Genomic DNA, 16,581 nt, shown 5'->3' on the forward strand with positions numbered 1-16,581 from the left:
CACAGATTAAGGCAAACACAACATGCTTTGTTATCCCCTTCAACTATTCTCCAGCTCTTGGACAATGATACTGTTAGACCTATTCAAAACAATGTAACCTCTTAATTTTATTTCTATATATTTTGCTAATCACATTTTTGCAAACAAAAAAGGAAAGACAAAATCCAAACAGTTACCCCAGTAGCATAGCAGCATCATATCACATGATTCGCTGGTAAGCCTCTGTGTAACTAAAAACAGTCTCTTCTCCAACAAAGTAGCATCAATAAGTAGTACCACGCGTCAAAACATAAACAAGATCACAGAATCTTTTTAAAAATAATATGAAAATAAAAGGTGTTTCCATCAGTGTGAATCTCTGGCAAGCCATCAGGCCCATATGGCAATATAAAATTATATTTGAAGATTTTCGAGGGTTAAAAGAAAAACATAAGGTAGTGAAACTGAAAGCAAACAAGAAAAATACCACTCTCTCGATTTCGAGAGGCAGAGAGACGAGAAGAGCCGATCATTCTTCCATCTCTCTTTTATCTTCACATCCATCTCCTTCTCCACACGATCGCCATCCTCTCTCTTATTTTCTCTCTCCCTCTTTCATTCTTATTAGGTTCTCTTCTTCTTCTGTGTGTGTTGACCTCGACTGACTGACTGACAGAGATACTGATCAAATCATGGCGACACTTCAATCCATAATACCTGTGTCGCAGCTTCTCTACTCTAATGGTGTTTCAGCTACTTTGTTTCCGTCTTCAAATTCTGTTTTATCAGCTAACAAAGGACTTATTTTTGGGGATTTTGTTGGTTTATGTTGTAAATCCAACAGAAAAACAACTAAACGGAGAATTGGACCTGCATCTTCTTCCTCTTCTTCTTGGTCTTCTCTTAAGGCTGTTCTTCACATGGATGCAGCAAACACAAATAAACTTACTGATTCTAAAGATAAACAACCCAAAAATCAAAAGGTACTTTTTCTTTTTTCTTTTTAAATAAAAAAGATTCAGTTTTTAATTTCTCTTTTTACTGTTCAAATTTCTTTCAAATGCTGTTTTTACGATGTGCTTCCTGGTTTAATATGGGAATATTAATTTTTGCTTTGGTGTGATTTTTCTGTGCTATGCTCACCAAACACATCTAATTTAGTGCTAATCGTGTTGACATGTTAGTGCTTAGGTTAGTCGGATTGTACCATGAAAGCATATTGGAATATTGGATTATGAGTTAAAGTCCGTTGTTAGCATAACCCTGACGATAGATGTTTCACTGTGTTTGTTTTTCTCCACTTTTTTTTTTTTTTTTTTTTTTTTTTTTGACAATCTTTTCTCGGATTCAACTATATCTTAGCAATGAAACATACAATTCTATAAAGATCCATTCGTCCAAATTTTATGGATTTTTTTTTCATGTGCACGAAAATTGCTCTATGCCTTTTTCAGTTGACTACATTGTCCAGTCTGACATAAAATATTCATGAAATCTTAAATAATTAGGGACCAAACTTTATCAACTTCAGAATAGAAATCGGTCGTCCACAAAACTCAGTTTACTTTTCTTTATCACTTCTTATAATTTTTATTTGCTTGGGTTGATCAATCAAGATAAAACACATTGAATACCCGAAGTCTAAAAGAAAAATAAACAAGAATTGGTCTAGCCTTTTTTTGTGTTAGGCTTACTGGTCTTAAAGAATGGCATCCATTCTATGGAATAACCCACTTAAGCTTGAGGTATCTGTTGACAAAAATAAAATTAAAAATAAGAGACTGGAAGAGAAGAAAGGATACATTGCCACAATATTGCTTCCACTCCCATACAATAAAAGTATAGAGCTGTATAATTGTGCTGATACTTCAGTGCATGGTTTTAAAACAAAATGTCACTGTTTCTGGACAACCTAAAGAGTCGATTAAAGTGATATTTAACCAAAGTTATTGGTTGTTGAAGATGGGGTGATGTTACCAGTGTCCAATAATCTTAGCAAAATTTTATGTTTCTGTCCTACATCAAGAAAACAATACTATTATTTAAATTCCCAAAATTATAGCCTTTTCTGCTTGATATAGAAGCTGTTCAGCGTTTCTTCGTTCGAGGTTTAACATTGTTAAGACTATCAGGTGGCAAACTTGGAAGATATACTAGCAGAAAGAGGAGCTTGTGGTGTTGGATTCATTGCTAATTTAGACAACATCGCATCACACGGTGTCGTTAAGGATGCTCTTACAGCACTTGGCTGCATGGAACATCGTGGAGGCTGTGGAGCTGATAATGACTCTGGTGATGGGTCCGGAATAATGACTTCAATTCCCTGGGATTTATGCAACAATTGGGCCAATAAACAAGGAATTGCCTCTTTGGACAAGTTGCACACAGGTGTTGGAATGTTATTTCTTCCCAAAGATAATGACTCTATGGAGGAAGCTAAAAAAGGTAGCTGTATACCCAATAGATCAATATTTCCATGCATTTTATTTATAACCTTACTTATCTTTAGTAGGCAGAGATGTTTCTCCATGGGTCTGTATTGATCATTCTTCAATTGTAGACTAGACTATGCATGAGTTATACACAGCTGATGTTGCTTTGCTGTAACTTGGTGAGCTTTTGAGTATACTCATGCATGCCCATCCGTCTTAGGTGGTAACATTGAGAGGCATGGCAGTCCCAAGAATCACGAAGTTCCGGAGTTACAAACTTGTGTTAGCATGGATAAATTGCGTGGAGAATGCTAGGTTACTCCTACGATAAGACCTAGGTAGGTTATTGATATATAGAGGTAGGTTATAGATATAGAGATTACAGAGTGTCTGAACAATTATCCTGCTTGTACAGCAACTAAAGAACTAATATTATCAATGATCCAAAACCCATAGAGCTAAAAGGCTTAGATGCCAAAATGATCACCAGAGCACGCAATGGAACAGAAAGACCAACCAAATAGGAAAAATCAAAGAATCGACCTAAAAGACCTTTACGAAGGGATTGTTTCTGTGCTATTTATCACTGTTCATCCTTCTTATCCAGTAGGTGGTCCTTTTTTGTTCATTTAATATCTAAGATAATTATGTTTGTTTTCTTTGCAGTTATCTTAAACATTTTTACACAAGAGGGTCTTGAAATTCTTGGATGGAGGCCGGTTCCTGTAAATATGTCTGTAGTTGGTCCCAACGCCAAAGAAACAATGCCTAACATACAGCAAGTATTTGTTAAAATAGCGGGTGAGGAACGCAGTGATGATATAGAAAGAGAATTGTACATTTGCCGGAAATTGATTGAGAAGGCGACCAGATCAGAAAGATGGGGGGATGAACTTTATTTCTGTTCACTGTCCAATCAAACAATAGTTTACAAGGGCATGCTTCGCTCAGAAGTTCTGGGGCAATTCTATTCTGACCTGCAGAATGACCTGTACAAGTCCTCATTTGCCATCTATCATCGACGATTCAGCACTAATACTAGTCCAAGGTGGCCTCTTGCACAGCCAATGCGATTACTAGGTCATAATGGAGAAATCAATACCATACAGGTTCATTTTCTCTTTTCCTTTTCATCACTTGGTACTCAGTTGCTTCCACATTCCTGTACTAAATATTTGAAAATTTTCATTTGTTTTGGCAGGGAAACTTGAACTGGATGCAATCTCGAGAGACCTCGCTTAAGTCTCCTGTTTGGCGAGGCCGTGAAAGTGAAATTCGTCCTTTTGGTAATCCAAAGGCATCTGATTCAGCAAACCTTGATAGTGCTGCTGAAGTACGAGACTTTCTTATTTATTTTTTCTGTTATTCAGATGCTAGATGAAAAGATTTCATACATACTGTGAAGCTGAGATGTTTTTTTTTTCCTCTGATGACAACTGAAACAAACCTAATATATTCACATATTTTAGCTATGATGATGGTGCAGTTAAAATAGCAAAACTAAAGTAAGATACTGAGAAAAAGAGTAAAGAAAACAATCTCATGAAGGAACATATATAAATTGCATTTCTGACTGTTCTTTTTTCGGGTCAGTTTAAGCCTTGTGTGTGTGATTCACGATTCACTTCATTTGTCAACTGCATTCCTTTGCCTTTTGCATTCTTCTCTCTGTTTCATTTAATTGTTTGCTTTTGCCATTTTGTTCTCATTCTCCGTTGAAAAGCATTTACCTAAACTTGGCTCATTCTTTTGTAATTAGTTGTTACTAAGAAGTGGCCGTAATCCAGAGGAAGCTCTTATGATTCTTGTCCCAGAGGCATACAAGAACCATCCAACTCTCTCCGTGAAGTATCCAGAGGTAATTTGTGTTGGCAATGCAAGATCCTGCATATATTTTTGTTAATTTTGGCCAGCTCTAGAGCGTATGTATGATGTCATTTTATTGTGGTCATAGTCTTTTACGTATATTGAGTTACCCTTATATAATGTGCATTGAGTTAGTAATTACATGTCATCGTATAAAATTTGCTTTAGTTGTCTCCAAAAACAAACATTACGCCCAGTTTCATTTTTTTTTTAATCCTTGTCCAGGTTATTGACTTTTATGACTACTACAAAGGTCAAATGGAGGCCTGGGATGGACCTGCCCTTCTGCTTTTCAGGTAAATCTAAAGAAGCATGTTCATATAGAGTCCATCTCTAGTATCTTCCGGAACATGTTGGATTTGGTTCTGTTTGTTAGTTGTTGTATCCCATTTTCTACTTCAGCGGAATATATTGGCCACATGCAGTGATTTTTTTCAAGAAAGGGTTGTAGTACTACAGAAAATATTAGATATCACATTATTTGGATCAAACATTAAAAAGAAGAATAAACAACTATGCTCCTCCCATGTACATTACATTAGTTTCATCTATTGGCGCCCTAACATGCTCTCATCCCTATTTTCTGATTAATCTACTTCTATAAGGAATCAATTGCAGTTACTTTTGATTATTATACTTCAAATTTTGTACACCAGTCACCTAATAATATGGCTATAAAAGCAATGTGCCAAAAGCAGGTACCAGTGCAACATCTGGGACTGCCCTTGTGCTTCTAATCATGTTGTTACCTTTATAACTGGAGGCGGCCAAAAGTTAACTGAATAAAGGGATAAGATGAAGATCCCTTCAAAGGACTCATATTGAAAAAAATAAGCTATAGTGGATCACTCATCTAGTTTCTTTTGTTTTTACGCCGACACTTGGTATTTCAGTGATGGGAAAACAGTTGGAGCTTGTCTTGATCGTAATGGTCTTCGTCCTGCTCGATATTGGAAAACTGTGGACAATGTTGTCTATGTTGCATCTGAGGTCAGTTCTTGGTCCTCATTTCTTTCTTTCTTTCTTTCTTTCTTTCTTTCTTTCTTTCTTTCTTTCTTTCTTTCTTTCTTTCTTTCTTTCTTTCTTTCTTTCTTTCTTTCTTTCTTTCTTTCTTTCTTTCAAGAAGTAATAAATGAAATGTGCATCAGTTAAAAAGTAGTTCTATAGCTTGCAAAGTTATCCCTATGTACCATAAACGGTAATTTCAGTTAGTCCTGAAGACATACAACTTCAGTTTTTGTCGTTTGAAGTATAACTGATCTCAAGGACATTATAGAAACAAATAGCTACATTCTAATAATTTGGATTTATATGTAGAAACGATCACAAGGTATATCATGGTGGAGCTGACATTTGCACTTTTCCAATTACAATTCCAATAAATTCAGAGATCGACTCTAAGATTCAGAATTCAAGAATTTGGTCGACATTGATTCAGACAGTGTCAGTATTAGGTCTCTTCTGTGAAAACTGCACTCTAGGAACCACTTTAATGTGCAACTTGTTTTCTTCTTCCTTTTTGAAACATCAAGTATATAGTAGTAACCATATGAAGAGCAATGAAGTTATTTCAGTCAAATATATAGTTCCTTCGAGATCCACCTTGTCATTTTTGAACATGATTTATAGCTTTATGTTAATAAATTCTCATTGTGCTCAAGTATAAGCTGGTTTAAGGTTCTTTAGTGTTAGAGGGGCTTAATGTTAGTTTTTATTTATGTCATATTTTCTTGTTTTGCAGGTTGGTGTACTTCCAATGGATGAGTCAAAAGTCATTATGAAAGGTCGTCTAGGCCCTGGAATGATGATTACGGTTGACCTACAGAATGGCCAGGTTAGTGAGCAGCATACCCTGTTCCGTATTGCTTCATGACATACTTCCTTTAAAATTCAATCTTATGCTCTCTTATCTTGGAGTGAGCATGATCATGTCAGTTTGCATCTTTCTTTGCATCCATTTAATAAACATTGAGGCATATCGGTGCCGGCGAAAATAGCAGTGTGTTGGTAGACGATGAAGGAGTTTCTGATTTTTTTTCTCCATCCGGCATTCCTGTGACTATTTATATTAAATCATTCTTTTCTTATCCTATGTTACTGATTGATGCGACATCTACTCTGGATCTGACTAAAGAAAATTTCATCCATTACAGGTTTACGAAAATACCGATGTCAAAAAACGGGTCGCCTCATCAAATCCTTATGGACAGTGGTTGAGTGAAAATATGCGTACATTGAAGCCTGTCAACTTCCTTTCATCAGCAACTATGGAAAGTGATACCATTTTGAGAAACCAGCAGTAAGTGTTAAGCTTCCACCCCCCTTTAAGGTTCCAGATTTTAATGCTTACATACTGGTCTTAACAGTTTATAAGGCTTGATGCATGAAACCTTCGCGTTTTGTGTACCAGGGCATTTGGTTACTCAAGTGAGGATGTCCAGATGATTATTGAAAGTATGGCCGCGCAGGGAAAGGAGCCTACATTTTGCATGGGTGACGATACTCCATTAGCTGTGCTTTCTCAGAAGCCACATATGCTTTACGACTATTTCAAGCAACGATTTGCTCAGGTATGTTAGCTTAAGTTGGCTTGTTTGAGTTACCTGAGAAAAGGTTATCGTCGCATAGTGATTATGCTTTTTCTCTTTCTCACTTGGTGCTGTGGTAAGTGCAACTTTAGAATTTTCTTTCGTTAATTTTATGTTTGTCAGTTGTCTTAATCTGGTCATTGATCGCATTGATAAGTTTCAAACTGTGTGGATGGGATTTACCTTGTCTTTGGAACAAATGAAATTCAAACTTTTTACTCCGCTGACTGGAAAGCATGTACGTTTTATAGGGAGTGTACATACTTCTGTTAATCACAGAGCCTTCTGATTTGCTAATCTCTAATATCTTCAGCACTAGATCAAGTGCTTGTTATCACGGTCCTTAGGGGTGGTACAGTTTTCCTTTTTGCTACTTCTTTTTTTGGAGCCGCAGATCCTTGTTCTAGTCCAATGATTGCCACTCTTCTCTCTACTACAGAGCATGTTAAAGTATGCAGTGCTAAATATCAGGCATCCCTACTTTATTTATATTGTGCATGTGATGATTCAAGGATATTATGAACATATTTTATGGTAGTTCAGGAAGAAGTTCCATACGGCGTACTTCTGTTTTTACTAAAGTTAAGTGATGCTATTGTTTACAATTCCTACATATGTCTTTACATTGTTATACATGTATGTGGCAGGTTACAAACCCAGCAATTGATCCTCTTAGAGAAGGCTTAGTCATGTCCCTTGAAGTTAATGTTGGGAAGAGGGGAAACATTTTAGAGGTCGGACCTGATAATGCTTCTCAGGTTTGTTCATTTCTAGTTTTCTTTGTATCACACACTTAATTTTTCTGTGTAGGAATCAGTTTGTATTTAGGATCTTATTCTTTTTCACCTTATACTTGCCTCTTCTTGTGATATTTTCCTGGTAAGGTTATTCTGCCTAGTCCTGTGTTGAATGAAGGCGAGCTCGAGTTGTTGATGAAGGATTCTAATCTGAAACCTCAAGTACTTCCAACATTTTATGACATTCGTAAAGGGGTTGATGGTTCACTCGGAAGAGCACTTGAAAAACTCTGTGATGCGGCTGACGAGGCTGTTCGAAATGGTTCACAACTGCTGGTTCTCTCTGATCGCGCTGATGAACTGGTAGTCAACTTTCTTAACTGGCATTCCATGGTATCTACAAATATCTAGACTAGTTTGAATCCCTAGGGTTGCTGCTTTTGCTTCAAGATGTTTGGTTTCAGCTCGTTGTTATGTCATCAGAATGTCATTACCAAAGTTCCGTTTTGTGAGTTTTGTTGTTGTTTCATATTTCTTTCTTAATGGTAGGTCTTACTGCTTGGGTTTGATTTTGCATACTGTGAGGCGACTTATATAAGAACATTTATTTGTCCAACCTTTACTAGGGTTTTAATCGGTGAGGTAGTTGCTTAGTGTGACATACAACAGATCCCCTAAGTTTGTATTTTCCTGTGTTCTTTCAGGAGCCAACTCGGCCTGCAATTCCTATACTTCTCGCTGTTGGTGCAGTACATCAGCATCTGATTCAAAATGGCTTGAGGATGTCAGCTTCCATCGTTGCGGATACTGCTCAATGTTTCAGTACGCATCAGTTTGCTTGTTTAATTGGATATGGTGCCAGGTATTTTGCTCCTCTCTCTTACCAACAGTTTATTTCTTTGGTCTATACAGTTTATTTCTTTTTGAGATTTAAGTCTTGCAATCTTCCTCCTGGCCTACAATCACTTGCAGGTTTCTTAACAAATGTCAATGTATTTGTTGATTAGTGTAGATATTAACCAAGTAATCTCATTAGGAAATTGTTTTTTCCATTGTTCCAAATGTTCCTTGAGATATAATGTAGAATTACAGTTTTAAAGGGATCTCATACATTTTTCTCCCCGAGGATGATGTGATACACAACACTATGAGAAAAACACTGTGGGAGATCAAAAACTCAAGACCACAGCAGTAGAAATTTTCTGCCGGGAAACTAAAATTTAGGACGTAAATAAGATGACTCTTGGCGTTAAAGTTTTCCACCAGTTGCTACCATGTTTCCTAGCAGTGTATTGCAACCTTTATGTCTTTAACATAATTTTTGCATGTGTTATATGCTTTCCCTGAATCTGCGGTTGCCATCGGTTCATAATCATGGAGGCAAATAATTATTATAATCGTCAGAATTTGACTCATGAACTGCTTACATTGCTGCGGAAGTTCCTAATATCGTGGCCATCTTTGCAGTGCCATATGCCCTCACTTGGCTCTGGAAACATGTCGCCAGTGGCGTCTAAGTAATAAAACTGTGAACCTGATGCGAAATGGAAAGATGCCTACAGTTACAATTGAACAGGCTCAACGGAATTTCTGCAAGGTATGTCAATAGGTTGTTTATGATGGTAGCACAAGATGTTCATTGTCTGACTCTTCACGGGGGACTACATACTTTATGTTATTCACCTTGATTTGTACACAATCAGCACTTGCATGTTTTTGAGATTTCAGAGTCACGAAACAACTAATCCATCATCTACTGAGTTTACAACATCCACCTATCTCTAGGGATGCTTACCAAAGAAAAATCTGGGGGATCTTTGTCTCATGATTAGTTTCTTGATTTATCTGGGGGATCTTTGTCTCATGTGATTAGTTTCTCTATAATACTTGCATGATGCCATCCGTTTATTTATTCATCCTGGACATATCCATCCTACATTCTGCTACTCCAAAGTGATCATTTATACTTCTTCTGATAGACAACTACAAACTCATATCTCATAGTGATATGAAGGGAATAAGATATGCAGAATTATATTTAAGTGACGTATCCTTCGCCAGCAGAATGTGTTAGTTGCTCGATGATTCATTTCAACAAAGCAAAAATTCATGGAATAGTTTCGTTATTAATCTAATATCAACCCAACATTGTCACTTGTATCCTTTCTCTAAAGAGAACCTGCAGAGAACATTCTTAAAGAACAACACGTTTTAGGCATAAGTTAAACAATAAGTATTGAAATAGTTGGTGCAATTTATACCAAGTCGGCCTACAGCTGATCCTGTGTGACCACGTGAGAACAAAAGTTAAAAGAGGGAGAAGGAGAAATAGCGTCAGCCAATGATCTTTGTATAAAAGAGGGCATAGTAGTTCCAATCATCATGGTGGAGATATAGCTTAGCCTCACTAGTAGTGTTAAAATAAGACAATTCATGTTCGTTGAGTTGTTCTTTCAAAGATTACGTATCAATTTGTCCTCTTATTTTTTCATTTTTGTGTAGTTTTTCTAATACCTCACAATTTATTACTCTGCTGATTGTTTATGATATCCCAATTCAGGCAATTAAATCTGGTCTACTTAAAATTCTCTCCAAGATGGGCATCTCATTGCTTTCCAGGTTTGTTCTGTGCAATTTTACTTCGGAATTCTAATCCCTTTTATGTCTTTTGATATCTTTTGGTGTTGGATGATTCATAGAGTTCTGCTGCTTCTGTGACTATCAATTCATTCTGTTCTAAATTTTCTGATTTATTTCTTTGTTTTTATTTAGTTACTGTGGGGCACAAATATTTGAGATCTATGGACTAGGAAGTGAGGTTGTTGATCTGGCTTTCTGTGGAAGTGTATCAAAAGTTGGAGGGCTGAATCTAAATGAGGTACAACTGCCACAAATAAGTTCTTGTCTCTATTTTTCGTGGCACTATTTTGTTTTGTTTGTTCGATTTCATGGAATCTGATGTCCCAAAATATTAGAAATGTTTTGCGTCACTTTCGGTGTAAGTTGTTCTATATCTCACTTGTCTTTTTGGTAATTACGAAGACAAAACGATAAAACATGGATGGCTGGTTCAAAGCCGCTTACAGGGTTATGGGTTGGCTTGTACACCTCAAGTTGGCTAATTTTTATTCTCCCTCTCAATCAGAACTAGTAACCGACAATTTGAACAAACTAACTAAACACCTGCTCTGGTACCAGGTTAAGAAGGGTGTCCAAAACTTGCACACTTCACAATTCCAGAGTACAGGTGATGTGGGAATATTTCTAACAGAGTTTAGTTGTTTTCTGCAGTTGGGAAGGGAAACTATGTCTTTCTGGGTTAAAGCTTTTTCAGAAGATACTGCAAAGAGACTGGAAAATTTTGGATTCATACAACTCAGACCTGGAGGTATCAGTTTTTTCCTCGAAAGATGTTCAAATTTGCTATAAGCTTACTTGAGTTCCTCAACGACGGGATTGAGTATCTTGCATTAAATAAATATTAGCTTAGTTGCTAGCATACTGCAATTCAGTGTGTGATATAGAGTGGTCCCTTGATAACAAAGTGCTCAATCTTAATTGTTTGTCTATTCGAAGGTGAATACCATGGAAACAATCCTGAGATGTCAAAACTGCTTCACAAAGCAGTTCGAGAAAAGAGTGAGAGTGCATACACAGTTTATCAGCAGCATCTGGCTAACCGTCCTGTAAATGTGAGTAACTGTAGTTGCCTCTAGTTACTGGTTTGAAACGTCCTGTAAATCTAGCTAATTAGTATTTGTTTTCACCCAGGTTCTTCGAGATCTTCTTGAGTTTAAGAGTGACAGACCCTCTATTCCTGTTGGGAAAGTTGAATCTGCAACTTCAATTGTGCAACGCTTTTGTACTGGTGGAATGTCTCTCGGAGCAATTTCAAGAGAAACTCATGAAGCCATTGCAATTGCAATGAATAGAATAGGTGGCAAATCAAATTCTGGTGAAGGTGGAGAGGTAGTTTGTTCGAACAAATATATCAATTTTTGTGCTTGTAAAGTGGTTTAGCTTTCAATTTTGATCCTGAAGCACAATGTTCGCTCAGTTGGAACTTTTCACGTTGTTTATGCAGGATCCTATACGTTGGACCCCACTGGCAGATGTAGTTGACGGCTACTCCGCTACACTTCCACATCTCAAAGGCCTTCAGAATGGGGATACTGCAACAAGTGCAATCAAGCAGGTAACTCCACTAATGGTCCCCAAATGCGATACCGAGTTAATTTTTTTGCTGAGTCAGCTGTCTCTTTATGAGAAACCGCAACAGTTGATTCTTTAAATGTTGATGCCTCTTATGATAGATCAGGCGGTTATCTCCGCTGGAGAAACTGCCTTCTTGTATTCCGTGCAAATTAAAAGCCATATTTGGAATCTTTTCAGGTTGCTTCAGGTCGTTTTGGTGTCACGCCAACATTCTTGGCCAATGCAGAGCAGATAGAAATAAAAATTGCTCAAGGTGCAAAGCCTGGGGAAGGTGGGCAACTGCCTGGAAAGAAAGTTAGTGCATATATTGCAAGACTGAGGAACTCAAAACCTGGTGTTCCACTTATTTCCCCACCTCCCCACCATGACATTTACTCAATTGAAGATCTTGCCCAACTGATTTATGATCTTCATCAGGTGAACTAGTTCTGCTTCCTTGGTCTGGTTATCTTCTGATCAAAGTTCCATTTTAAAGTATTTATAATGAGAAAGAAGTCTCAGTTGCTATCATAATGTGCTAAAATATGACTTCTACCTTGTAAACAGGTCAATCCCAGGGCAAAGGTATCTGTGAAGCTTGTAGCAGAAGCGGGTATTGGTACCGTTGCTTCTGGTGTAGCGAAGGGTAACGCTGATGTTATTCAGGTACTCTTGATTTGTTCTTTTTTTTTTTGGGTAAAAGATGTCATATATGTCATCTAAATCTATTTTTAGTTACAGTTTATGGTTAGTAGTTATGCACCCTTATGTTTAGCTAAGAACTTGCAACGTGAGATGGCCAAGAAATTCTATTCCCATTTTGTAGCTTCGAATCTTGTGGTGTAATGTTTTCAGAATCCGTCTGTAAACTCTATTCTAAAGTTGTAACAATCGGATTTTGCAGATATCAGGGCATGATGGGGGCACTGGAGCTAGCCCTATAAGTTCAATCAAGCATGCTGGTGGTCCCTGGGAACTTGGGCTCTCAGAAACTCACCAGGTATTTTCCCATTTATTAGTACACAAAGATTTATTTTCCCTGAGACCCCTGATGAGGTTTCTAATCTTGGTATCTGTAACCTTTCTCGCAGACACTCATTTCAAATGGACTTAGGGAAAGGGTTATTCTTCGTGTTGATGGTGGTTTCAAAAGTGGGGTTGATGTCCTAATGGCTGCGATCATGGGAGCTGATGAGTACGGATTTGGTTCTATAGCAATGATTGCTACAGGTTGTGTTATGGCACGAATTTGCCACACAAATAACTGCCCAGTTGGTGTTGCTAGTCAGGTGCTAAATCATTGAGTTGTACATAATTATTTTGATTCCTTTTCGTAGGATATATGCTTAATACCTTTAGTTTCCTCTTTCAGAGAGAAGAGCTGCGAGCTCGTTTCCCTGGTGTGCCAGGTGATCTTGTGAACTACTTTCTATATGTTGCTGAAGAGGTGATTAAACTTTTCCAGTTTCGTTGTGCTAGGTATAAAGATCGCTAATAGTTTCAAGTTCACCTTTTGGATACAAATTAATAGGTTTTACATTTTGCCAGGTAAGGGGCATACTTGCTCAGTTGGGCTATGACAAGTTGGATGATGTTATTGGACGAACAGACTTATTAAGACCAAGGGATATTTCGTTGGTGAAGACTCAGCAGCTTGATCTCAGCTACATTCTAGCAGTATGTGACGAGAAACTTTAGTGTTCACTTGCTAAAATGCCTTAGCATCTCCATATTCTCCCACCTTACTCCTATGATTTCTCACATAATTTATGTTCTGTTGGTTTCCAGAATGTTGGGTTACCAAAATGGAGCAGCACTCAGATAAGAAATCAGGATGTTCACACAAATGGTCATGTCTTGGATGACGTTTTGCTTTCTGATCCAGAGGTAAAGATTACCTTTTACTTAATCCTTAGGATGATGCAGTATGTTAGGTGATTGATTCTCTTGAGTTCTGGTTTAACAATCCATACCTGGATTGAAGCTTTAATTATTTGTAAAATTAAACTTGATATACATAGTTTTTCTTGTTGCCTATGCATGTTATGAAACTATCATTTGTTGGCATCTTTTATTTATCTTTCAATTTTGGAGTAGTTCTAATATTCTATCTTGCTTTTCTGTAGAATTAGCAATTTTTATTGTAATGGCAGAAATATTCTTCACGAAAGCCATTTTGACTTCTCTTAGGAGCTCATATTAATCCTAACTCTACCCTATTAAAAGAGTGGAATAAAGAACAATCCATGTCATTTGACATACCTTCAATCAGACATAGTTCAACTCCCTGATTCATTTTCATAACAATGAATCTTTGACATTTCCCTTTTGAACCAAAGACCAGTTAACATTCTCGTAAAATTTTAAGGGATTTCACTTGAGCAATAGAATCCTCAAGTACGAGGTCTAAGAAACATTTGGACCTTAGACCATTCCACAGATGGTTAAGTTCTTAAACCAAGCATCTCCTGTTTTGTGCCTTTTGAAGCAACTTTATGATTGTTAGAATTACAAATGCTAGCTTGTGTCTGGACGTTTTCCTTAGCCTTGTTTCCTGTTTGCAGGTGTCTGACGCCATCCAGCATGAAAAAGTAGTTAACAAAACCATAAATATCTACAATATCGATCGATCTGTTTGTGGCCGTCTTGCGGGGGTAATTGCAAAGAAGTATGGCGATACCGGTTTTGCAGGACAGCTCAATATAACGTAAGTCGGGGTGTGGTGCATTATAAATTCTGTCTGGTCACAGTTTGCATCAGCTAATAATGAAAACTGCATATCTTCAGGTTTAATGGAAGTGCTGGGCAGTCCTTTGCATGCTTTTTGACTCCTGGAATGAACATTCGACTTGTTGGAGAAGCTAACGACTATGTGGGGAAGGTATGTGGGAATAACTGCTGTATCTGTTCAAATTTGTAGGACATGTCTAAATGTGGGGATTCAATAAGATAGACCAGATAGACCCCATGAACAATCCTCCTTATCTTCTGTAACATTTAAGTCTGTCGAACTCCCACAAATCACATAACCTTCTTGAATCAAGTTAGACGTGGATGGACAGATATGATCCATGATTCTGTACATTCTACTAAAACAAGTAGTAAAATTATATTTTACCAGGGCATGGCCGGAGGCGAAGTGGTTGTAACTCCTGTGGAGAGTACTGGGTTCGTTCCTGAAGAAGCGACTATTGTTGGAAATACATGCCTCTATGGTGCTACCGGAGGTCAAATATTTGTTCGAGGAAAAGCTGGGGAACGTTTTGCTGTAAGAAACTCTCTTGCTCAAGCCGTGGTTGAAGGTGCTGGAGATCATTGTTGTGAGTACATGACTGGTGGTTGTGTGGTTGTACTTGGAAAGTGAGTAACTCCTTCTATTGTCCCCTGCTTCGTTTTTTTTCTTACCTAAATTTTTGATAATAAAAAGGGGAAAAAAAAAGAAAGGCTAGATTTTAATGCCACTGCTGGTTTTCATTTTTTATCAGGGTTGGACGAAATGTAGCTGCGGGAATGACTGGTGGTTTGGCATACATGCTTGATGAGGATGACACACTCATCTCCAAGGTTAGTTGTAATGTTTATTGTCTTTTTAGGTTTAAGAAAATTTGAGATTAGTGATACTTCTATATAATAAGCACAAGAAGTGAAAATGATGCAACATTTTTAAATCAAAATCATGGTTCGTAATGTGCCATGGCATAAGAATAAGGTCAGAAACTGTAAGTTCCTACGTGGTCTAATCTTTGAGAAAAAGATGTACTACAGTCATGTTAATTTTACAGCAGTTTATAGAGAAAAGGCCTGCTTTACAGCTAAATCAAAATGGTATAACCTATTTGTTACGCACATCTCACTCCATACTGCATCACTTGTGACATTGGTAGCACTATGAATCCTCTCCTCATCTTCATTCTTCTGAAACTGCCACAGATAAACAAGGAGATCGTGAAGATTCAGAGAGTGATTGCACCTGCAGGGCAAGTACAATTGAAGAGTCTAATAGAAGCTCATGTTGTAAGTCCATCCACTCAAATCGAGCACTTACATATAGAGCTTGTTCAATAGGCATCATTGCAGGCTTTTTTCTTCTGAAACGAATATGAGAACTTAAATGTAAAGTATAATTTCCATTTTGTAGGAGAAAACTGGTAGCAGCAGAGGCACTCTTATTTTGAAAGAGTGGGAAACATACCTTCCTCTCTTCTGGCAATTAGTACCACCCAGTGAAGAGGACACACCAGAGGCTTGTACAGAATTTGAGAGAGTAAAAGCTGCACAGGTATCATTGCAAAAGTCTGCTGCCTAAACAAACATTATCTTGACACGTATAGAACCATACCAAGAATCCTGGGACTCCAACAGTACAAAAAAGAAAGATACTGACACTGTAGCAAGAATTTTCTCAGGCACAGGGGAATTGAACTCTTTTAAGTTGGTAACATAAAGGAATCAGGATTCCGTCGTTTACTGGAATCTTCTAATGAAGCTGGTGAAGGTAATGGAATCCCTTGATTTCCCAGTTCAGAAGGTGAATGTTTGTTGACCACTGGAATGTGTTTGGGAAGTTGTAAAGTGGTGTGTCCAACCTTGTTGTTCCAAATGTAAATTTTTTTGCACTGAATATTCTATCTATTTGCCGCTTGTGCATGATACTACATTAATAAAGGCATCCTGTCTGTTATTCGATGGAATTTTCCCAATAGGAAATTCTTTCAGGCATAGTTGATGATGATTTTTTTCGTATTCTATGCTTCAACTTTCTTACTAATGGTAAAACCTCTCCCA

The 16,581-nt window shown here is 37.5% G+C and overlaps 1 protein-coding gene across 1 annotated transcript; it reads left to right on the forward strand.

Moving 5' to 3' along the window:
• The first annotated feature begins 445 nt into the window (after nt 1-445).
• Nucleotides 446-16,539, forward strand: LOC113309085 (ferredoxin-dependent glutamate synthase, chloroplastic-like). The gene is made up of 33 exons (XM_026557513.1): nt 446-962; nt 2,112-2,424; nt 3,078-3,520; nt 3,613-3,744; nt 4,171-4,269; nt 4,503-4,573; nt 5,171-5,267; nt 6,019-6,111; nt 6,431-6,576; nt 6,688-6,847; nt 7,513-7,623; nt 7,750-7,965; nt 8,307-8,464; nt 9,070-9,199; nt 10,163-10,221; nt 10,375-10,480; nt 10,894-10,990; nt 11,179-11,294; nt 11,374-11,571; nt 11,687-11,797; nt 11,995-12,234; nt 12,364-12,462; nt 12,701-12,796; nt 12,888-13,085; nt 13,169-13,243; nt 13,345-13,473; nt 13,585-13,683; nt 14,361-14,503; nt 14,584-14,677; nt 14,918-15,156; nt 15,282-15,360; nt 15,727-15,810; nt 15,935-16,539. Exons 1-33 carry the CDS (start codon nt 672-674, stop codon nt 16,100-16,102), a joined length of 4,890 nt encoding a protein of 1,629 aa, XP_026413298.1. The 5' UTR covers nt 446-671; the 3' UTR covers nt 16,103-16,539.
• Nucleotides 16,540-16,581: the final 42 nt, after the last annotated feature.

Source organism: Papaver somniferum, chromosome 9, assembly GCF_003573695.1.
Source record: "Papaver somniferum cultivar HN1 chromosome 9, ASM357369v1, whole genome shotgun sequence".
Lineage (NCBI taxonomy): Eukaryota > Viridiplantae > Streptophyta > Magnoliopsida > Ranunculales > Papaveraceae > Papaver > Papaver somniferum.